Source organism: Grus americana, chromosome 3 (genome assembly GCF_028858705.1).
Source record: "Grus americana isolate bGruAme1 chromosome 3, bGruAme1.mat, whole genome shotgun sequence".
NCBI classification, from domain to species: domain Eukaryota; kingdom Metazoa; phylum Chordata; class Aves; order Gruiformes; family Gruidae; genus Grus; species Grus americana.
In genome coordinates this window covers 4,123,760-4,147,249 of record NC_072854.1, presented here as the reverse complement: position 1 = coordinate 4,147,249, position 23,490 = coordinate 4,123,760, and the positions used below count along the sequence as shown (strand labels likewise).

The 23,490-nt window shown below is 55.4% G+C and overlaps 1 protein-coding gene across 1 annotated transcript; it reads right to left on the bottom strand.

The window, feature by feature from the left end:
* Nucleotides 1-1,027: 1,027 nt before the first annotated feature.
* On the bottom strand, nt 1,028-23,088 carry TRAM2 (translocation associated membrane protein 2). The gene is made up of 11 exons (XM_054819432.1): nt 22,821-23,088; nt 13,050-13,113; nt 10,945-11,054; nt 10,611-10,727; nt 8,891-8,949; nt 8,231-8,315; nt 8,053-8,123; nt 7,298-7,402; nt 7,001-7,159; nt 5,879-6,042; nt 1,028-5,639 (listed from the first exon to the last, which is right to left on the bottom strand). The coding sequence occupies exons 1-11, from the start codon at nt 22,938-22,940 to the stop codon at nt 5,566-5,568; spliced, it is 1,128 nt and encodes a 375-aa protein (XP_054675407.1). The 5' UTR covers nt 22,941-23,088; the 3' UTR covers nt 1,028-5,565.
* Nucleotides 23,089-23,490: the final 402 nt, after the last annotated feature.

The window sequence follows — 23,490 nt, the reverse complement described above, 5'->3', positions numbered from 1 at the left end:
ACAAATCTGCTGACAGTAGCTTTGCATTTTTTAACAAAAGGTTGGGGGAATGGTTTGGGGACTGAGATACTGTCTAAACCCATCTTACGCAACCTGTCATCTTACCAGACATGTCCAATAAAAAGGGAAAACTAGCAGTTGGCATAGCAGTAGAGTTGTGACACTTGTGCTCCACACATTGCTCATCTCTCCATGAAGGTGAACATGGCAGGGAGCTTCTCACCCCAAATGACACCTGCCAGGTATTGCCATTGAGCACACACGCAAGGCAGCTATCACGCACGCAGTAGAGAACAGAGCTCCTTGGAGCAAAACACTTGATTTAAATCAGCTTTTGTGCTGTGGATTCCCACTTCTCCACTTGACAGGTTGCTCCTGCCTCCTCTTGTTCAGACAGGTCACTCCTCTTCTCTTCTGGGTCCATTTTGTGCTGCTGCTTGCTCCAACCAAGAATCACTACAGCTGTCTCTGGTCCACCTTGGATTTCCAAGCACGGCTCGGCATCGTGTGAAGTGCCCTCCAAGCAGCAGCTGACAAAGGCTAACTTCTAAAGGCCACCTTAATCAGCTTTTCCAGAGACCAAGGACTTACAGATGAAATTACTGGAGCTTTAGGCTGTAGAAAAGAAAGTCCAAAACTGTTTCCTGCACATGCTATAAAACTGTAACCTAATACTCAGCCAAATCATGTAGCATGCCCTGCGGCCAGCGGCAGAAAGTATACAATTTAGCTCACCATAAAGTATGCACCTAAACCACATCAGACAAATCATATCCTACAAATGCCCGTATCCTCCGCTCCCAAGGATGACGGCAGCCATGGATAACTAACTCAGAAGCAGCTGCCCATGCTGTAGACATGGGAAATGCGAGAAGATGAAGCCCAACTGTGGGGTATACAAGGACACGAGATGCTGCACCCAAGGGAACAGACTATGGCAGGAGAGAGACAAGCACAACCCATCGCAGCCCGCTTTGGAAACACATACAGCTTAGCAGAGCGATAAAGCATCAGCGGACAGCAGCAATGGAAGAATCTATGCCTTTTATTTATTTATTTCAGAAAAATACTCTTGTTGAGTGTGTCACAAAAGTCATTTAACAACAAACAACAACAAACAAAATTCATACAAAAATTTAAGTGACAGGAAGAATGAAAAATTTCAGAGACTGTTCCTTCCCTCCACCCCCTCCAAAATTAGGAAATTTGCACTAAAGCATAAATATGGAAGAACAGAAGTTTTCCTCGAGTTCCATTGCTGAAGTTTGGTCCATCGAGTTCAACATATTCAAAGAAAAACTACGTGCCTCTGCCTGACTTTTACAACAGCCACTCTTCCCCGCTGCCAGCAGAACCCCACACGCAGCCCCGAGGCAAAGTAACAAACTTCACAATTTGAGTATAAAGCCTGCCAAACCATCTATCACACTCTCGTAAAGTTTACCAGAAGGCTGGAAATCCAACCCCATCATCTCTATCTACTGCTGAGGCAAGCGGGGGTCCATCTACCAAGATTTTGTCTAAGGGAAGAGACAGAGGCTGCTGTAAACCCCCCTGCACTGCGGTAAAGGCAGGGTATCTACAGGCTTCAGGAGCCACTTGGAGGCAAGGGGGAGGCATCCCAGAGTAGTCCTTCTTCCCTCCAACCAGGAAGCCTACCAAAAATACATTTTCAAATGGCGAGGTGAGGGTAAGGGAACCTACAGGGGAAGTGGAACTTGTCTTCTTTACTACTAACCCAAACATGATGAGTAAGAAATGATATGATTCTATGAATCCTAAACAACAAAAAAATAACGCAACCGTAATGCCCCGTAACATGAGTCACTCAAAAATTATATGTGAAATGCTACATCTGTTCTTCCTCTGCCCCTTTCTCTTCCCAAGCCCGTTCCCCAACTATCTAAGACAAAAGAGAGAGCACTACTGCTGGTATTTCACAGCTGGTCTAGGCTAGGGCAGGAAAACACCATGCTTCACACCAAAAAATCACCGACTACTCAATCCCTGACCACCTTAGGTTGGATAATGGACACAGACTACAAGAGCAGTCTCAAGCCCACGGGAAGGGTGCAAGCAATAACGTTACACTGGAATTAAAGACTTGCAGGTTTGCGTCATCTCTGACACCTTCTGCGCTGCGGTGGACAAAAGCTCCTGTTTGGGGTTGGGTCTTTTTTGCAGAAGACACAGGGCTTGACGAGATGGGGCACCAGAAGAGCATCCACTCAAAGAAAGCGGACTCACGGCATCTTTGTACGCAGAGCGGTCAAGGAAAGACTGACCACTAAGGGCTTGCAAGGAAAATACTCCGTTTGGGAAAGAAAAAGCTCTTTGGGCTGAAAAGACGGCTCGGTCTGCTGGGAAACGACACGGACATAGAAGCAGTTATTGCGGGCTTGCAGCCGAGGGATGGTGCTCGCGCTAGGAGACAGAGACAGAAGCAGCCTGTGGCAGCCCCTCCGACGGAAGGTGGATTGCAGACCTCTGGGATGACAGCGCATACTGCCTTGCAGCAAAGGCTCAGCTCAAAAAAAAAAAAAAACCAAACCAAAACCAACAACCAAAACCCAAAAAAACACCCAGGGGTCCTGCCACGTTTGGGTATAACAGAAGGATGGGGATTTCTGTGGACTAAATGTAAGGGAGGGCAAAAAAAAGCCCCATCATCTATAGGTTTAAAAAAAAAAAATAAAAAAAATTAACACATGGAAATGCTTCCAAAACAAACTGTCCCTTTTACTGGTAGCTCTATCAAAAAGAAAACAAAAAACCACATAAATGTAGCATATGTTGTACACATGTCGTAAAGAGGGAGGGCGTTCAGCTACTGATATAGTTACATAGATCAAGCGTACGAGAGACTACACGGCAACATAAGGCACTTGGGATACAAAGCATCATCAGCTACGGTATGAAGACGCAGGATTGTGCAAGTGGAAAAGCTGCCCGAGGCGAAGCAGGCAGGAGGAGGAATCATTCAGCAGCCAGTTTTTTTGGGGGGACCGTATGCGTCACCTGTGAACAGAGTCAATACCTCAGGTGCTGCGAGGCACCGGCTCGGCAGAAAGGACCGGCTGAGGCTCCGGAGAGATGCCGGCCAGCAGTCGCTCTCGGAGGGCACGTGGCAGTGGATGGCTGGGGATGGGAAAAGGCAGGAGGAAGGAAAAACCCCTCACACCAGACCTTTTCCACGCCCTCCCTAACATAAAGCTCTTCCCACCGTCCCCATCACGTTGCATTTCGGGTACTGTGGATGCCTCTGAGCCAAAACGTGTGTTATCTACCCGGCAAGGGCAACAGGGAGCAACCGCAAGGTACCACCAAGGGCTCTGCTCCAAAGCCTCCTTCCTCAGTTCCCCTGAAAAAGGGAGCATCCCTCTCCCACTGATATCTCTCGTCTGACACTCAGAGGTCGTGGGGACGGGGGAACAAGTGGAATTTGACCAACTGTCCTCGCGTCCCTGCGCGTTTTCTCCCTCCGGTGCCCAGCGTTAGCTGGGGCTCAACAAGGAGAGGGGGAGGAAGGGAGAAAAGACACAGGAGGAGGAAAAAAACCCGACCCAACTCAGAGAGGGGCAGAAAATCAGCTGTCACCCATTCCCCAAAACACAAATGATGCGATGGATGACTGCGCCAGCCTCAAGCTAGAACGGCACTTGGAGAGAGCCAGAGTTCAGCTGCCTGAAGGGCTGAGCAAAGGGCACACTAAGGACCACGCACCTCCCTCACGCGCAAGGAAGGTGGGCCTCGATCCTGGCTTGAATATCGAGAGCACCCCAGCTCCCCGCAACCCTGTGCCCCCTCTTCTCGCCCAGCCAAGGGAGCACGCCGCTCGCCTGCTCCTGCCGCGGCAAAGAACGAAAGTTACAGCCGGCTTCGCTGCACAAGAGGCACCAACAGCAAAGTCCAGCTACAGAAACCGCCCCGGAGAGCTGTGGGGTGAGAGGTGCCCGTCTACTGCACGCCTACCAAATCTAGCCTGGTGCACGGCACCCCAAAGAAGCTCACTGAGATGACGCTGACCCACGAAACCCCGGGCAGGAGATGCTGCTCCCCAGCAAAGAGGCAGCAGGGGACTGAGCCGGTGGGATCTGGGGTTCCCATGAAATCTCCTGCCAGCACGTACAGGTGGCAGCGGGCAGGAGCAAGAGGGAAAAGTGGTCTGCAGCAACAGATGGCCTCTGAGGTAGATTTGAGACAACTCCATCTGCCAACAGCTATGCGTCACAAGTCAGGCTTTTCCTAAAATGCAAGCTGCTCCTTGCAGCCCCAGCTTCCTTCCCCTTCCCTGTCATCTCATTCACAGCTCAGAAAGGGATGAAGGGGCTAGGTTTTTTGGAAGAAACCCTGCATTTGATAGCACCTTGGGTGGATACAAGCTCTGTATCCTTTGGAAATAAAGAGTGAAGCTGGTGGCTGCCAATGGCATGGCTGGACTGGTACGGTAGGGATGAGGAAGGCTAAGGTGACAGCATGAGGGGGACAGTCCCATTGATGCAGAAAACCTTTGCAGCAGCCAGTTTGTCACCTGGACGTGGTCACAAGCCACAAGAACACCAGGTCCACGAGGCACACACAAGCTGGCAAAGGGCCTGGGCTGACAGGAGCCAGGGCAGCGCTCACAGCGGGGCAGGACTCGAGGTTTCATGTGGACCTGAGGATGCTGCTGCCCCATGACAAGGCACTGCGAGCTGCAGAGCCCCAAGCCCAGCTCTTGGGGCTGGGAGGTCCAGAACAACTAAAGGGCAGCTCACCTCCTGCAGCCAAGAGGGTAAGAGGGACCCAGCTGTACCAGAATAACTGGGGCAAGCAAAGACCAGGAGGTGGGCCTTCCATATGAAGAGGGAAATTCTCTCCCTTCTCTGCTGCCCAGCTCTCCAAAATTAGCTCAAAACCAGGGGTCAACAAAACCCCACTTAACCAGAGGTCCACCATGAGACAAGACATGGTTGAGGTTCCTCCCTCAGACCCTGGTCTCCGTTTGCAGCATCACCATCCTGTGGCACTTGCCAAGAGCTGGCCAGACTTGCCCCAGGAATGGCAACCCTCACCCGAGAGCACCCCTGAGCCTCAGGGTCACAGAGCCCCAGCGCATTTCCCCAGGAGCCTGTTCCCATCACAGACATGTGGTGCCTTCAAGCTGCCGTGGCTCTGTTCCAGGGGCTCAGGGAAGCACCATGAAGAGAGGGGAGGAACATGCTGTAGAAGCAAAAAGGATTGTTTGGAACCACCTACAATGCATTTGTAACAATAATCCCAAAATAACCAAACACTAAAATAGAAAAGAAAAAAATTGCACGCTGATTTACGATGAAACAGAGGAAGGCAAAACCTGGAGGGTTGGAAAAGGTTCCTGCAAGGGGAGGGGAGTATGGGAAAGGGACCTTTTTGGTTTTATTGCAAATGGTTCAAGAGAGCAAGACAGGAAGGGAGGAGAGCGAGAGACACCTTGGGAAGATGACCGGTTTCCAAGCCGTTCAAGATGACGCTCGTGAGGACCGGGAGGGGCTGCTGCTTAGTCCCGGTATCTCGCCCTCCTCCCCAGGAGACAAGCCTTTGCTTCTACGGTGATTTTAGTTTCTTGGTTCGCGGTGACGTGCCGTTCTCCGCTTTCACCACTCCGTTTTCATGGTAACCTGGGGATGGAGAGAGAAAACTTTGTCCCTTGCACAGGCCAAAATCCTCATCCCCTTGGGGCTGGCCCACAGACGTGGGGAAAGCCCCCACCGTGGCACGACCCTGCTGGGGACCCCCTGGGCTCAGCACAGAGCAGGACGCACCGTGGCAGCGTCGCCTGCAGAGGCAGCAGCAGCTTGCCGAGGGGATGCTGAACCACAGGACTGATGTCTCCCACAGCACACCAGTCCCGACTCACCCGAGTCCCTCTTGAGCGGCTTGGCTTGCTGCTTGGTGCCGGCGGCGGCTCGCTTCCGACTGCTCTGCTCGTTCCAGTACTCCCGCCAGCGCCGCAGCTGGAAGTGGATGAAGCGCCACATCACCGAGGCCTGGAAGAGGCACACCAACAGCAGCACACTCATTCTGGTAGGGGCGGAGAAGAGGCAGGCTGAGAACAGAGGAGCGAGGCCACCAGCAGCCCAGCCTTCCACCCACACCGGGGCCGGTGGCCGAGGTCCCCCTGCGTGGCTGCGCCGAACGCTGGAGGCAGACGCTGTCCCTCCAGCCACCGTCTCTACTTTCTGCCATCTCCAGAGTTCAAAGAAGCCACTTCCCTTTCCCTCCTCACTACGAAGCTCTCAGATGCTCAGGGCATTGCTGAGTCTAGGGCAGGAATGGATGAAGAGGATCATCTCAACCAGCGCCACCCAAAACACAGTCTGCACGGTCAAGGTAAGCCGTGCCCAGCTGCTCTGGACAACTGAAAGGTGGATGTGGTTGGAAGGGAGCTAAGAAAGTCCCCCAGATCCTCAGACATGCCAGCAGTCCATGGCTTCAAAAAGCCTGGGAACGACCAGGCACCTGTCCTAGCAACTTCTGAACTGAACGTACAGCTGCTGTACGGGTGAGAAAGGCTCCCAGTATTGATGGATGGATGGCAAGGCACGGGGACCTCATCCCATCTCCTTCTTCTCATGTCAACAGGCAGCAAAACATGTCCAAGCAGAAGGGAAAGCACCTTTTCGTTGACCCTGTAAGTGCAGTCACGGGTGCGGAAGGGAAAGACTGCAAGCCTTTCTCTAAGACAGGCACGTGCTTTATAACTTCACTCAATGAACAACTGATCTGCTGGCTTTTCCCCTCTGTCATGGCTCTGAGGCCCTTAACCGCTCCTCGCTCCCTCCACACTCTTCCGGCTCACTTGGACCTTCCCTAAAGGGAATCTAGATCAGATCCCCAGTGGCATTTCCAAACTCAGCAAAAACCACCCTGGGATAACACGACCAGGGAACGTATGGGAGAGGTTTCCACAATTCAGTCTTCATGTGAAAGAACGCATTAAAAAAGAAAAGGCGGTAGATACAGTAGGAGATATTCCTACCTGAAGAGGATATTGTTGAAGAGAAAGCTGAAGAAGTTCCCTCTCTCAGGGTCGAGGGCCTGGTTCTCCACCCGTGGCAGCCCGAAGCCGATGACCAGGATGTACAAGGTGAGGGTGAAGAGCCTGGTGACCACGAACACGACAGCCCAGACGTTAAACCTGCAGGAGGGCAAGCAGAGGTGTCGGCAGGAGCAGCCTCTAGCACCGAGCTGGAAGGTGAGAGCGAGCCTCCCCCGTCACTCCAGCGGCTCTCCTGGGCACCGGGGGTGGGAAGCCGTGGCCAGCTCGCCTGCTTACAGCTTCTCGTTGTTCTCATCCGTGAAGTAGACCAGCCGGGCCATGTGGAAGAAGAATTCGGCTAAGTACTGCAACAGCAAGAGGATCAGCCCCAAGCGGGTTAAGCTAGGAGGGAAAAGAAAGAAAAAACCATCACTGGGCTGGCTGACCTCAGTCCTTCATATCCAGCTAGAGCATCTCCCCTGCCATCCCTGAGCTGCAGCGCCAGCCCAAAGCCAGGCCTTTCTGCGGCAGAGCGGGTAGGAGGATTGCAGTGGGGGAAATCCCTCTCCCCAAAACAACAAAGCGGCCCAAACCAGTAGCAGATGGGGGTGGGATGGATCCAACGCAAAACCCTAACTGCTGGCAATGCTGCTCTGTGCACACGCGCAGAGGAAGGATATGAGCTTGCCTGCCCGTGCCGCGCTGGCAGAGCACCCCAGCGTGCTTCCCACACCCAGGGGAGACGCACCCGTCACTCTGCGTTTTGGGTCCCTGGTTAACATTTGCTTTGCAACGCCCTGTGAACAGAGACCACCCGTGCACTCACGTAACACCACCTAACTCCTTCAAAATCAGCTCTGTGGCTCTGTGACAGCTGACTAACGGCCTGCAGACGGGAGGTCAGCTTCGCTACCATCGGCTTTTTAAACACTCGCCTTTACTCCCTTTAAGCCCCCCCCCGCCCCGCCGAGGCTTCCCGGGTGACTCGCGCTGACAAGACCTGCTCAGCCCCATCCGCAGCGCGGGATGGGATGCCGAGGCAGCCGACTCACTTGAGGAGGTACGCGCCGGCGATGTGCACCAGGTAGAGCGCGATGCACCGCAGCTGGCGGGGGATCTCCTCCTGGCAGGGGCAGAAAGCCAAGTTAACCCCTGGCCCCTCTTCGCCTGCTCTTTCCCAAAGCCGGTGGGCAAACCACCTCAAGCATCCCCAGGGTGCCTGGCTCTCACCTTGCGAACTTTTTGGAAGTAGAGTTCCGGCAGGGCGTGCAGCCAGTATGCCAGCTGGCACAGGTAGAAAAACTTCACCTGGAACCTGAAAGGCAGGGATGAGCCGTGTGAGCCAGCCTGGGGCATGGCGGGACCCCGAGGACCCAGGCACCAGGAAAGGCGTCTGGCCACACACCAGGCAATGCCTCCACCGCTTTGAAGCCATGGGATTTAGGAGGCATCGTTTCTGGGCTGAAATTATATGTTGAGCCGAGCTAGCCGTGCCGGGAGTTTATCCAGATGCTTGTGCCGCGGTCTCCATGCCTTCGGCAAACCTCACTCTTGCAAAAACCCAAGAAGGGAGGATTATCCCCCACTTCGCTTCTACTATGAAAAACGAACAGCAAAGCGAGTTGCCCAAGGTGATGCAGACAAGAAGCAGCCAGGATAAGTAACCAAGCTCACAGGAACTTCTCCATGGAGGAAACCCTCTGGGAACACCCTCCCCAGGGCCACAAATGAGATATCCCCCGTCCCCCCAGGATCTCACTGCAGCATCCTTGCAGCAGGGTGCATGCAAAAGGCGCTGTGCTGTCAGCACCCCGCTCCCAGCTGCCAGGAAAACCGTATAGAGGAAGGAAGTGGTCAGCCTGAGAACAAAATGCCCTTGCAAGTGCTTACGGAAGATAAACATGCGGGTAGTTTTCCCACAAACTCCGGGGGTTTGCTATGTATCCTTCCTGAAAAAAAGAAAAGATGCAAGCCTTCAGCAAAACAAACAGGCAGCGCGTGGTTACGATGGGGCAGGCTAATGCTACAGCAAAACCAGGAGCTGGGGATGACACCTGAGTCCTTTCAGCCTGCAGTAAAACCCGTGTCCCCCGCACGAGCCAGGGCTCAGCTCCCCAAAGCTCAGCCACATTCATGGGTCTCTAGCACTCCGCTCAAGTTTTACGGGGCCCCCGTGTTTGGGGGTTGAAGGCTGCTCGTTTGGTTGCACAGAGGGGCCCCAAGTTCAGGATAGGATGCTTTGGGGTTTGGGCAACACAAGAGGGATGCTCTGGAGGCGTGGGAGTGAGATGCCGGCAGCACGGCTACAAGCGACCACGCGCATGGCGCGGTGGGGGCTTCTTCTCCACCGGCATTTCCATTCCGAGTATCACTTAAGCAAAAAGAAGTACTTCTGAAGAGAAAGGGGAACAGAAAACGCCTACAAAATAATTTAATATGCATCGCATAGTTTAATTTCCCACCTGCCTGCATTCCCCTACAGCCCCTCGCCTTATGCTTGCAGCGCACATTACAGGATGGGGCTCCCTTCTCGTTTCACGCTTGCACGGCTCCTGCTGCAGGGGTGCTGCGCTGGGCTTTGCAAAGAGATGTTGGCACAGAAAATTCATCTTGCCCAGGACCTGTCTGTCACCATTGTCCATGCCCTGTCTGCCCTAAGCCCTTTTTTCGTCTCGGGGAACCTGGGGTGGTGCCAGCTCTGCAAAGGGTGACCTGCTCTGCAAACGCGGGGCATTTGGGGAGCACATCACAGCCACGTGGCTTTGCACAGGAGGCTGCAGCCCCACAGCCGGCGAGGCACGGGTCTGGCGCTGGGTGAGGGCAGCCCAAAAACAGTGGCCTTGACTGTTTTGCCAAAGCTTCCCTCCCCACAGTCCTACGAGGCAGGAGCTGTGCCAGCAGATGCCCAGAAATGCTGGCCTGGAGTGGGTAGCAGTCCTCTAAGTGGGGGTTGGCAGGACCCCCCAAGCAGCGTGGAGGGGACCTGCCCCCAAGCATCCATCCCCAGCACCGCTGGGCACCACAGCTGGACCCCAACAGCCACCGGGAGCGAAGCATCAGCATCACTTCACACTGCTAAAATAGCTGTATCTCTCCAGTGCTGCCCGTTCTGCCCTCCTCCTGCCTCCCAAAACCGAAACATTGCCACTCCCAATTTTTCTCCCAGAGGTTATGGGTTGAAAAATCCCCAACGCGATCTAAGATATGATGTGGTTTCCCTGCTCTCAGCATTCCCCTCACCATCAGCTCACCAAGAGAGGCATCACAAACATCTGCCCATTCACCCCACGTCCCTGTAAAGGGCATCCCAAACCCCCAAGGCACTGAACTCAAATAAGTAGGAAAATAAGGCTGAGAAAGAAGGCAGGTCCTGGAGCTGCAGATGGAGATGACAGGGCCAGGCAGGATTTCTGGGGTTCAGCTCTGAAAACATTTTACAGCCCATTTGCTTGTGCCTGGCACAAAGCAGAAGGATGTCCTGAAACTGCCCTCGCTCCATGGCTGGAAAGACCCACCACACTCGAAAACTAAATTTGCTGAAACGTGCCCATCTCCAGAAACCCCAAATCCCACCCAGGGAACCCAAAGCCCAGCCAGCCCCGTGCCTTACCGTCACCACGACATACAAGCACCAAATCACAGAGGTGAAGTGGAAGGCAACCAGTTGCCCCGATTCATTGAACTTGCTGTGTTTGACCTTGGAGAGATGGAGACGCCTGTTGATTTTCTGGGAAGGAGCAGAAGGAAAGAAAAGGAACAACAAAACATGAGCCACCAGGTCAACAACTGTCCCTCCTCCTCCTCCCCATCCCAAGCAGCCCCCAGAGATGAAGGCTCACTCATCACCACCCCAGCCCTCAGAGTGGCATTAAATTGCAGTAGGACCACGTCCCCCCAGGGTACTGCAGATATTTTGGCATCTCGAGACGCCGAACAGCACTCACGTCCAGGGCGTACTCTTGCACCACCGCATGCAGGATGATGGCAATGAAGATGTAGAAGAGGATGGTGACCAGATCCTTCAGCCCATAGTGATACTGGACCAGTTCCCCATCTGCAGAGAGACCAAATGGTGGGTCAGATCCCCCTGACCCAAATGATTTCCAGGTAAGGGCTTAAGGGTTAGCGTGGGGGGGCTATTCCTAAGATACTTTGTGCTATTAAGAGATCCGGCACAGGGCTGGCAAATGAGAAATAGGACCCATGGGAGGCCCTGCTCTTCTGGAGCAACAGGAGACCCAACAGCACCCAGAATACCCCAGACATCTGCATTTAGGCAACTATTTGCAGCCCTGCAGCTTATGGGCAAGAAGCAGAGCGAGGGGAAAGGCGCTGTCCTTGTGGCACGCTGCAGAAAGCATTGCGATGCGAAGCTCAGCCCACCCCCAGCTGCTGCTCTCCCTTACCCCGATCCTGACCATTCTCTCCTAATATCAATGTTGGGAAGCGACTTGTCCGTCACCAACCCTGAACAAAGCTTCAGTCCAGATTTATAAGATTTGAGGTACATGAACAAGGTTTGAATAGGATTTATGAAAACACCTGGCGTAAGGACGTAAAAACACTTGGTCCTTAGGAGCTCCCTGGCTGGGTGCTGTGCAAACCCAGAGGTGAAAAACATTGCCTGTATCCCAGAGCTCGTAACCCCAGTGTAAGATAAAAGAACTGCAAGACTAAAGAAAGTAACATCATGCACGTGTGCGGCGACTCTGCCTCCTCTCCCCTCTCTAGGGCATTTCAGAAGCTGCTCTAGCAGGAGCCGTGCCTGTGCTGAGCACGGGAGATGAGAGCGAGATCTGCGACTGACAGGCAACAGCATCCTTGTTGCGAGGGATGTGAAACAGCCTTGGAAAAATTCAGGTGAGCAATAACCGTTCCTCCGAACAAGCTTGCTGCACCAAGGTCTCTCTCCCCACGGCCTCAGCTCGCTCATGCCCTGTATTGATACCCCAATGCCTGCTCCGTGAGATGGTTATGTGCCCCCCCTCAGATTTCTGATATCGGGAAAGAATAAATCACTTAACGGCAAGCGGAAGCTGTCTGGACTGTGCCGTAGGGGAGCACAGACCACAATTTAATCTGCAAGCTGTATGATTTCTTCAACCATGACAATCAAAGATTTTAAGGGCAGACCTTTTATCTTCTGCTTGTCTGCCTCATCCTAGTTTCACTAATCCCAACAACCCCTCTTGGATGATTGCTCGAACACTTCTAATGAACTGCAGTTTTCTGCCACCAAGCCAAGCTCCGTGCCCCGGGCGTTTGGCCCGTCCCGAGCCCAGGGTTTTACCCAAACCACCTCCTGCTGCCTCCACGCCAGAGCCCAGATCGCTGCCAGCCTCGGAGGAGCTCTCGGCTCGGAGGTAGCAACTAGCAGCCAAAATACAAGCAGAGACTGAGCTGCCAGCTGCCTCCTGGCTGGGAAGTGGGAGCTGGGGCACGTCCTCTGGTTCATCGGGCTTGAACCTGCGCCAGCTCGGAGCCTTCCTGAATTACTCTCGGCGTGCATCAGGACCATAAGCTGCCTGGAGCAGGGATGCTGTGCACCACGCGCATCTCCACGCCCTCACCTTGTGCCGTCCCCAATAAATAAAGCGAGACGGGACCTACCTGCGCAGCCCCTGTCGCTTAGCAAAGAGCTAAATCCCTCCTGCTCCTTGGCAGGGCACGGAGCTACTTTGGGTGTACAATCAGGCAATTTGATCTCGCCTGACCAGGCTTGGAGGAGGATCCTCACCCAGCAAAGCACGCCAAGCGGCCTGACCACAGCAGAAACAGGGTACAGGGGAATCCCTAAAACGCCCCAGAAAACATTTCTTCCCAATCCCAGCAGCATGAGGACTAGCAGACATGATCGGCGTGCTCTGAGCCATTCAAACTTTGTTTTTCTCCCACATTTCTTATTTTTAAAGCCTGTTTTACTTCCAGACAAGGCCCTGAGCAGTGTGCATCAGTACAGGGTGAGCCCAGGCCAGCTAGCGGCAAGGTTTTAGGGCAGACAACAACTCTACCCTCCCCTTGGCGCATGTGTGGCAGCATCATCTCTTACCTGCTGTAGGCACGCTAATGTTATACTGAGGTAAGATAAACAAGAAGGCAGTCTTGGCTGTAACCTGTCAAACAGAGGGGAAAAAAAAGCAAGTCAGTTGTTAAACCCATTCCTCTGCCACCATTTACTCGCCTTTTGTACCGCGCTGGGTAAGGCAAATCATCCAGGGAGATGTGCAGGCACCGGCGTCACTCGCTGAAGTGCCTTTCAGCAAGGGGATTGCTAGGGAAGATGTTTGCCAACAGGGACTTGGGATTTGGGAAGGAGAAAGGGGTGGCTAAAAGAGGGAGAAACGTGGAAAAGCAATGCAGCTGTAAAAGCCATCAGCCAGCCTGACGGGGAAAGCTCCCCGCTTCCCCTCCAGGATGAGCATCCCTGCAGTAGCATGGACCATGGTCACGTGCGACCTGCTGCTCAGGGGACACCGGGAGCCCGACCTAATTAAAACCATCCCTCATTCCCATCTGCTTTGGGCAGCCACGCTGGGAGCCTGGTCCGGGTAGGGATGGCAGCACCCAGCACCCGAGCAAGCTCAGAGGCTGCAAAGCCTCAGGGACTACGCGTGGATTTAGCCCCCGCACCTTTGTGGAGACTCCTAATAACAGCAGCCACGGGACTGGTGAGGCCGGACCCTGTTAGACACCGTGCAGGCACTCACGAGGGTCCCACGGTGCAGGGGAAAAGCAGCTTCGGCAAAAGAGCTGAACCTTGCGCTGGCCACGCACAAGATCCCAGACACGTGTCCAGCATCACAGGCTGGCCCATAAAGGGAAACAAAAAAGCGTGGGATGAGACATCAGGTCCCCTACAAACGAGGGCTGTGCTGCCTGGTTTTCATTCACTGCTTTTAATTCAAGGGAACGACCCCCGCGGCAGCAAAGCAGGAGGCTCCACAGTGCCGGGGCAGAGCCGAGCACCCCATCCCGGTGCATCCGCAGGACACCCCAAAGCAGCATCTCCGAGACCGATGCACCCTGGAGCCGGGGCCACAGCAAAATCCACCGCACAGACGTCCGACGCCAAACACGCCTTCATCCCGTCCAACCCCACACAGGCAGCGGGATCACCAGAGATTTCTACCTTGCCGATGGCTCCTCAGCCATCCCTCAAACAAAACTTCCCAGCCTCACGGGCAACCAGCCCAAAAAACTCACGTGCCCATCAAACACCGCTGGAGATGAGCTGCATTTCACACAGATGTAGCTGCGACTGGTTCAGAGCTGCAGGCTACCCGGCTGGAAATATTGCTTCATATCTTGCAGGACGTAGCTGCGGGGGACACACAGGGGCTTTGCCAAGCGTTCCCGTCCTGCCCCCACGAGAATTGAGCAACCGGCTGGCAGCTCCGCTCTCTGCCCATCCTCTTGCAGCCCTGGCTGGGGGACAGCAAACTCCACGGTGTGTTTTCATGATGTTTGGGGATTACTATTATTTTTCTTTTTTTCCACTTAAAAAAAGAAATCTTGCATGTCGCGCTCTGTTTGTGGAGGAGTAGATGCAAGACGCGCTCTGCCAAGGGAGATGGAGACCACGGGCAGAGTTTGGGGTGGTAATGGAAAAAGCGCGTCGCCCGGCCATGAGCCGGCTTAAGGAGACGCTTCTGGCTCCTGCAAACCTTGCTGGCTAGGAAAGCAAAGTTGCTTCATCCCAGAGCGGTACAGCACAACCGGGACCTGGGCTTCACATCCAAACTTCGTCACAAGCTGGCGCGGGGTATGAAACAAATGCACAAAGCTGGTGGTGGCCGTGATGCTGCAGGGACGGGTGGCTGTGTCACGGGTGTGCCAAGAGCAGCAGTGGGCACTGAAGGTTTTGTATCTACCAGAGTACCTGGCTGTCATCCAGAGGTGTGAACAGCTGGAAACAAGACAACGTCTTTGTCAGCAACACGGACAGTGAGATCGAGTGCCCCCTCAGCAAGTTTGCCAGCGACACCAAGCTGTGTGGTGTGGTCGACACGCTGGAGGGAAGGGATGCCATCCAGAGGGACCCTGACAGGCTGGAGAGGTGGGCCTACGAGAACTGCATGAAGTTCAACAAGGCCAAGGGCAAGGTCCTGCACATGGGTCAGGGCAATCCCAAGCACAACTCCAGGCTGGGCAGGGAATGGATGGAGAGCAGCCCTGAGGAGAAGGACTTGAGGGTGTTGGGGGAGGAGAAGCTCAACATGAGCCAGCAGTGTGCGCTGGCAGCCCACAAAGCCAACCGTGTCCTGGGCTGCAGCAAAAGAAGTGTGACCAGCAGGTCGAGGGAGGTGATCGTGCCCCTCTATTCCGCTCTGCTGAGACCCCCCTGCAGTGCTGCGTCCAGCTCAGGGGTCCCCAGAACAAGAAGGACATGGAGCTGTTGGAGCCAGGCCAGAGGAGGCCACGGAGATGATCCAAGGGCTGGAGCACCTCTGCTATAAGGACAGGCTGAGAGAGTTGGGGTTGTTCAGTCTGGAGAAGAGAAGGCTGCGGGGAGACCTTAGAGCCCCTTCCAGTCCCTGCAGGGGCTCCAGGAAAGCTGGAGAGGGGCTGGTGCCAAGGGCAGGGAGTGACAGGCCAAGGGGAATGGCCTGAAGCTGCAGGAGGGGAGATGGAGATGGGATCTGAGGCAGAAATCCTTCCCTGTGAGGGTGCTGAGGCCCTGGCACAGGTTGCCCAGAGAAGCTGTGGCTGCCCCTGGATCCCTGGAAGTGTTCAAGGCCAGGCTGGATGGGGCTTTGGGCAACCTGGGCTAGTGGAGGGTGTCCCTGCCCATGGCAGGGGGTTGGAACTGGATGATCTTTAAGGTCTCGTCCAACCCAAACCATTCTGTGATTCTATGATCTCCAGATGAAGCCTCCCAACCTGCTGGAGGGGCCATAAGCCAGACTTGTGGGTCCAAGAAAATGATCCTGGAGCATCTCTGGGGTGGGGAGCAATGACTGCCTGGTGCTCAGCCCCAACACGGTTTGCAAGGACTCTCCCAATTTTTTTTTAGAGGCTCTAGTAGGAAGGTTTCCTCTATCCACTCGAGGATCAAGCAATGCTCTGTCCCATCTCCACACCTGCCTTTACTTCCCATGGGCCAGAAGACCACCAGCAGCTCAGGGGGTCACCTCTGCCCCCATTCACCCCTCCACCTTTCATTACAGAGAGGTAGCGGGTTGTTTTCTAAAGTCTATGTAAAATGTTTTACCACCTAAGATAAACGTAACCTCCTGGACGTAGGCAGGCTCCTGACAGACCGATTTCCAAAGACAAACTGCCCCTCTTCTCCATCTGATGGATGGGGAAGCCCAGGCACACACCTGCAGCCACTCGCTAAAGGCCACAGCAGCAGCTTCAGGAGCCAAATTTGAACATCCAGGCATCCAACCTCCGCATCCACCTCGGACATCTCACAGACCTTACGTGGAGGGAAGGTCTCCTCTCAGACATCAACGACCTTCCTTTCTCCTGCTAGCAGGTGAGAAGTGTTCACATGGCCATGGAAACATCTGAATGCGTGCAGGATTTCACCCTTCGCCCTGGTGCAGTCCCTGCACACGCTCCCCTGTGGGCACCAGCAGGACTTTGGTGGCCAAGGCAGCATTTTCAGGTGGGTCCTTGGACTTTCCAAGGGCTCAGAAGACTGGCTGCATCTCATTTTGTGAGCGCTTTCACCTCCATGCTTTCCTTACTGTAATCAAGAAACCCCGAACAACGTACGTATCGCCCGGCTTAGCTCTGTCAGACTCCACCTGCAAGGCCACCAGGGTCCTGATCGCACTGCACACCCTTGGCCAGGTCACCTCCACCTCCCTGCCACCACTGCAAGGACATCTCAGATAGGAAAAGAGTTGTGGTTTCCAGCAGCCAAGGCAGACAGAGCACAAAATGTACAGGATAAACCACCTTGAGCAGGACACTGGTGACACCCCTCCATCCTTGAAGGTGAAGGACACCCTGCATGTCCACAGAGGGACCCACGTCTTTTTGCCATTGCTCGCAACACGCCCCTTACCGGCGGGCACAGAGGGACAGGTGACTTATGGCTGAGCTCCACCAAGCGAGCATCAGGCTCCAAAATCCCACGCCACAGCCGTAACCCCCACGGCATCCCCTCCGCCACATCAGCACCCGTGGTGCACCCATTGCCGCGCAGCCCCGCGCAGCGTATAGACACGGAAACACCAGCGAGCAGCCTAAGTCTCCTGGAAAACGGGGAACTCTCGAACCGTGACCTCCAGCAACACCACCTCCAGCTCCCCTGCAGGGCAGAAACCAGGTTTCCTCAGCTCGGGAAGGAGGGACGAGCACCAGGGATGGCAAAGCTTTAGAGCTCACATCGAGCGTATTGGGGGTGGCCAGAGAAAGGAGAAGTTCATAATGGGAAGAGTGACGTGAGGATTATTCAGAGGCACAAGACGCTTGCTGTCTGCTCTGAAACAAGATGCTGGTATGGGACAGGAAGCGCCAGGCACGCTCCTGCCTCGCAAGGCAGCGAGCGGAGCTGGAGCCACTGCAAAACTGCTACAGGCAGGGGCAGAATCGGGCCCCTCCAGGTATTAGTATATTTTTTTTGGGTATTCTGGGAGGCCACCTCTGCTCAACCTGCTGCTTTGGTTTTCCTCTTTTATTTCCTTTCCTCAAGGCAGCCACAAGCCCAAATGCTACAGAGCATCGCCGTGACTCAGGTAGGGATTTTTATAGGGTGGGAGAAGGATTTGTCTGCACGGGATGAGCTGAGCAGGGACCATATAGGAAAGGCCGTATATTCCTTGTTCGCTCCCTGCCCTGCATTAAGGGCACCTCTGTGCAACCCACCACTGCCCAAGGGGGTGCGGGAGATGCTGCTCATCCCGGCCTCATCCTGCCTGGCATGAGGGATGCGCCTAAGCCAGCTAAATTTGGGAAGCAGTTGTCCTGGGGGCTCTCTACAGCCATGCAGAGGGACCAGCATCTTCAGCGGCGAGCGAGTTTAGCGATTAACGACGCTAACCCGAAGATCAAAGGGCAGCCAGACGGTGAAGAGTCAAAACCGGACGCGTCCATTGAGACCACAGTTTCCTGTGATGCTCAGAGCAGCCAGGACAGGGTTCGGGCTGTTTCTCACAGAGCAATGCCACCAGCCATCAAATCAGCGCATCCACCTCGCAGCCCTCGATGGCAGGGCAACGGATAAAGCCCAAACAATCCCACCAGGCTAAGGCATCTCTTCCCCGATAATGCAGAGACTGGAAAAATTCACACCCCTGCTAGCCTTTTTAGAAGATGCTGGTTTTTCCCTGCCACGAAACGCTGTTAAGAATCCAAACCAAAATCCCAATTCCACTTTTGCAGGCGTGTAAGAGGCTTTTAAGAAACGCGTCTGAGCACGCACATCCAGGCAGCATAGCACCTCTCCCAAAATCTACCCGCTGCGACTCTCAAGCCCCAAGATTTTCAGGAGCGAGGGATAATTTTTGAGCATCCTTCGCAGAGAGGTACCAGTTCACTCTATGAAACCCCGTTCCCTTCCCGAAAGCCTCAGCCCGGTGGGATTTGCGGGGTCCGTGCTGTCTTCACGCCGGCTGGGATCCCCCAGGCACGCAGCCATCCCCGTGATCCTGCTTGGGTTAAAACAGTTTCGGAGGAAGGAAGCAGCTCCAAACCTCTGGCAGGGGAGGCTGGGGGAGTTTCTGCAGTCTGAGCCGGGAAAATATTTCCAGGACTTGAAAAACAACTCAAACTAATTAAAGACAAAATACTGTCCGAAGGCTTTTCTCACAACTTAGAGTGGTTTTTTTTTTCCCCCCCCCACACCGGTCAGAGCGTTTATTGAAAGAAAAACTTGTTGATCCACGGTATGGATTGACACAGGCCCTATATGTAAACTAAAGGCCAAACTTTGGACCAAAGCCTTTAAAAGTAAACAGCCGGCTTCGACAACAAACCCTCCCCGAGGGCGGCACAGCCCCTCTGCTCCCACCGACACGCTCGTCCCCCAGCACCGCACCATTACCATCGCCTCGCGCTCCCTCCTGTTTATTCCCTTTTTAAAAGCAGACCTAAATTCTGCTTTTTTTCCCCCCCTTTTCTCCCCCTTTCCCCCCCAACTCTCCCCCAACTATTCAGCCTTCAAGCTGCCCACATGCCTCACTTTCCACATCTGGCAAAGACCGAGGGAGGCAGCAACACGGTTTGTTTTCCCTTGCTAACGACGGGAAGGCCTTAATTTTTGCAGAGTACTACGGAGGGGACCGGGGAGGGGAAAGTATATTTAGCAGGAAGCCTGGAAATAGCAGCGCATTCGTCAGCCGCCTTCGTTTGACAGTGTCACAACCCGGTGTTTGGGAGACCGTGACTCACTGCCGCAGCTCTGCGCACGGGGGAAAGCCCGGCAAGGGCACGGCATCTCTTAAAATACAATGTTTTATAACTTTATTACCATCAGCCCATGCATAAGCATCAGGACCTGGCTTCTGCTTTGTCCCTGAGCTCATGGCAGCCAGTTCTGGGCATAAAGGAGAAGAGTGAGCCTCAGTTTCCCCATCGTACAGAGATTGTGACCATACCTCTGTTGAATATAGAACCCCCCCCCAAACCAGCAAGGTCTCCCCCAAACTCAAGCTGCACGGAGGCTGATCGATCTGATGCCGCGCGCAGGAGCTGTCCCTGCCAGGGCACGGGTCACCGGGCAGCTGCAGGTTAAACCCAGCCTGGCTTTGGCTTCATTTTTCTGCAAAGCAGGGTGGAAAAAGATATGCAAAACAATTTCTGCGTGAGGATGGAGAGCACCTGCTTTGCGTTTCTATACGCAGTCACTTAAAATAGTTTTTGAGGAAAAATAGGGGAGATTTTTCTTGCCAGGCTCTGGCTCGCTCATGGAATAGCCATGCACACACAGCAAAATCCCTCCTGGGCATCACACAGGTGTGCACCAGGCGTGTTTTCACACCCTGAAGACTTAGAGCTGTCTGGGAAAGCAGAAATCCCCGCAGCGCCCAGCTCAGGATGGCTCTTTTTGGGGGGACCCCCTCCAAGCCCTAGGTTTCCCTCCCTAAGCAATACCACTATAGTCTTAAACACACACGTTACCCAAATAATCAAGTCTGACACAGCCGTAACGCTGGTGAGCGGCCTCATGCCACACTCCGTGCCCCCAAATCCCCTCCCTGGAGCCGGGCTGGCACAGCCAGCAATGAAGCCGGGTATCAAGCAAGATGCGAACAGCATCTCCATCGTGACTGGTACCCGCTCCCTGCTGCGGAGGAATTGTCAGGCTGGTGGAGCCCATTGATCCATTTGGATGGGGAAGAGGTTGCCCACCCAAAAGGATGCTCAAGGTGTACACTGCACCGTGCTTGGGGACAGGGAGACCCGTGGCAGCCCTTGAGCATCACCACGAGCACGGTGCCGGAGCAAGCAAGTACTCAACTCCCGCGGGTTGCCTGGGAAAAGGTTAAAAGTCCCATTTGTGCCTCCCCAAAGAAACCTCCCCTGCAGGAAACGGCCTATTGTGAGCAGGATTCAGCCGTTTCCGCTGAGTCCGAGCTCGGCCGTGGTCACCGGCATCGGGGAAGGTGGGAGCCCGGCAGCGGGGTGGGAAGCAAGCAGCGAGGAGGAGGAGAAGGGACGTCAACATGTCCTCGCCACCATCACAGAGGCGGCGCTGAAAAGGTGTCAAAAGGTGGCAATATCCGAACCGCCACCAAAACTCACCACAGAAACGGCGCAAATGGGCATGGATGGTTTGGAGGGCTGGGGAAGAACAGAGCCTAATGTCTCTTCCAGGGGAAAAGAAAGCAGAAGGAATAAATAAAATAAAATAAGGATGAAAAGAGTTGTCCCAAACCCCATGCCAAGGGGAAGACGAGGGCAGATACTACTGAGCCGGGCGGCGCAGAGGGAGGAGTGCCGAAAGCCACCCCAGCGTGGTGAGCTCCGTCTCCCTGAGGTCTGCCAGGAGAGTGGCAGCACCAGCAGGAAATCACCACCTCTCAGCAACCGGGGGAGATTTAACTAAAATACATTAAAAAAAAAAAATAAAATCAGAAACGCTGCAAAATCCTTTCGGCCACCACCTCCATGGGGGAATTTCACCGCATCACATTTCAAAACCACCCCTGGAGCATCATTGTCAACCAAAAGTCCTTGCAGAAGCAAGCCTGGGTACCACCTCTCTGAGACAGGTTCCCAGGATGCAACCGCAGGCACCAGCACCCCGAAAAAACCAGCTGTGGGGAGAAACCCTAACAGAGATCCAACCTCAGTGACTATTTTTTTTTTTTTTTTTTTTAAGTACGACTACGAAACTTGCAGCCCAACTTTGCGGCATTTGCATGTGGTTTTGGAATACAGCTGGCCCTCTTGGGTTAGTTTTGAAACCCCCTCAACCCTTAAATAAATATATCCACATGCACAAACACATCGAAAGGGTTTTGTGTGCTGGAAGCAACTCGCTCATTCAATGCATTTGCAGAAAGAGAAAAAAAAAAAGAGGGGGGGGAGTGGGAGAAAAAAAGAAGGGGGCTGCCACCAGGAGGGTATTAAGGAAATGGATTTCCTCCTCCTGCGATTTGCTACAGAAGGAGCCTTTCCTCCTCCGCCAGGCCCCCCGGCCACCCCTTTCCCGTCCGGATTTGCTTTGAAACGTGGCACTGCGCTGAAGGGGAGGGTTTGCGCGGGGGAAGCAAGGGGGGGGTCCGGTCCGACCGAGCTGCTGACCACGGCTCACAGCCGCCCGAGGTACCTCCGCGTAGGGTGCCTGGAGCCGAGCGAAGCTGCACGGCGGTGGCCTCCAGCCCTCCCCTGTCTCCTCCCCAAAAAGAGGAGAGGAAAAAGCAAGCTGGGAGGGAAGGAGACAGAGCAGGGGGAGAGCGGCATTCCCAGCATGGCTCCGCACGGCGCTGGGGTGGCGGGGCAACAGCCTTCCCGGGGGGCTCCGGCCACCCCGGCTGGGCAAAGGTTTCCCACGGAGGAGCCGGGGATGCCTTCTCACGGCCCACGGCGGAGCGGGATGGCCGGGATGGGGAAAGGCCGGGGAGCCGCTGGCGTTTGCACGAGGCCCAGGAGCCTCCGGTGCTCGTCCCACGGCGCGGGGTCAGCGGGCTGCAGAGAAAACACCTGGAAAAGGGCTAATGTTAAAAAAAAAAAAAAAAGCAAAAAAATATTACCCCCATTTCCAATAGCTGGAAATATCAGTAAGGGCTTGACTTCTCCTGGGATGTGGCCGGGGCCGATCCACCCCTCCATGCTCAGGAAGTGGTGCGGGGCAGGGACCATCCCCACCAGCTAGTGGTGGGTTTGCAGAAGGGGGTTCACCACCCCCTGTGCTCCCCCTTCTGCAGCTGGGGACCCCAGGCAGGGCTGGGGGTGGCAGAAGGATGCACCCCCCCAAAAAACAGCACTGGGCTGGGTCTCCACTGGAATTTTGGGGGAGGGGGACGCCTCTCCGCTCCTAGGAGAGAGATGGGGAATGAATAAGGTGGTACTTGGCACTCCCAGACGGGGGGGTCCTGCACCCCACAGCCCCCTCCCCAAGCGGGACAGGATCACTTTGCAGGGCTGCAGCACCCCGGACACCCCCTGAGCAGAGGCAGAACCGGAGGGGGGGTGGGTGGGTAGGGGCACCCCGGGCAGCACGGGGGGGGGGGGGGGCAGCCGGGACGCCCCGTCCACACCGGGGGTGCACACGGGTGGGGGGGACGACACACACAGCCAGTCCCGGGTGGGGCTGACCCCGGTGGGGGGGGTTGGGGGGGGGGGGGAATCTCCCGCGGGACCGTCCCCCACAGGGAGAAGGCGGGGGGGGGGGGCAAGGGGGGAAGTGGGGGCGTCTCACCTCGAACATGAGGGCGATGAGGACGCTGAGCACCAGGCAGAAGCCGATGTCGGCGTGGTTGTGGATGAGGAACTCCTGGCTGAAGAGCGGGTGGCTCTTGGCCCGCCGGCGGAAGGCCATGGCCGCGCCGGGAGGGGAGCGGAGCGGGAGCGGGAGCCGCCGCCCACCGCCCCGCCGCCGCGCAGCGCTGCAAAACTTCCCCGGGCCCCCGCGTAACTTTGCGGAGCGCCGCGACGGCCCCGCGCAGGCGCCGCCCGCGCCGCCGCCTGACCCCTCCCCGCCGCCCGCCCCGGCCCCGGCCCTGGCCTCGGCCCCCGCCTCCCCGGCCACCGCCGCCCACCCGCGTCCGCAGCCTCTGCCCCACGCACGCCCCGGCTCTGCACCCAGCAGGCACCCAGCGGGCTCCGCGCCCCCCTCCCATCCGCGCACAGCCGCACGGGCGCCCAGCTATTGTGCGTGTTTGGGTGCTCGCTCGCATGTGCGCCCACCTACACCTGCACCCACCTATCGTGCGTGTCCAGACTCCCACCCGCATCTTCACCCAACTACCAGGCACATCTGGACACCCACCCACATCTGCACCCACCGACTATGCCCCACCCACGCCTGCACCCACTTATTGTGCACACCCGGACACCCACCCGCACCTGCACCCACCTCTCCATGCACA

Coding starts and splice junctions, on each gene's coding strand:
- TRAM2 (XM_054819432.1), bottom strand. CDS start 22,940: ATGGCCTTCCGCCGGCGGGCCAAGAGCCACCCGCTCTTCAGCCAGGAG. Junction 6,043..7,000: donor TTCAACAATATCCTCTTCAG/GTAGGAATATCT, acceptor CGCCCCTACCAG/AATGAGTGTGCTGCTGTTGG. Junction 5,640..5,878: donor GCCGCTCAAGAGGGACTCGG/GTGAGTCGGGAC, acceptor CTCCATCCCCAG/GTTACCATGAAAACGGAGTG.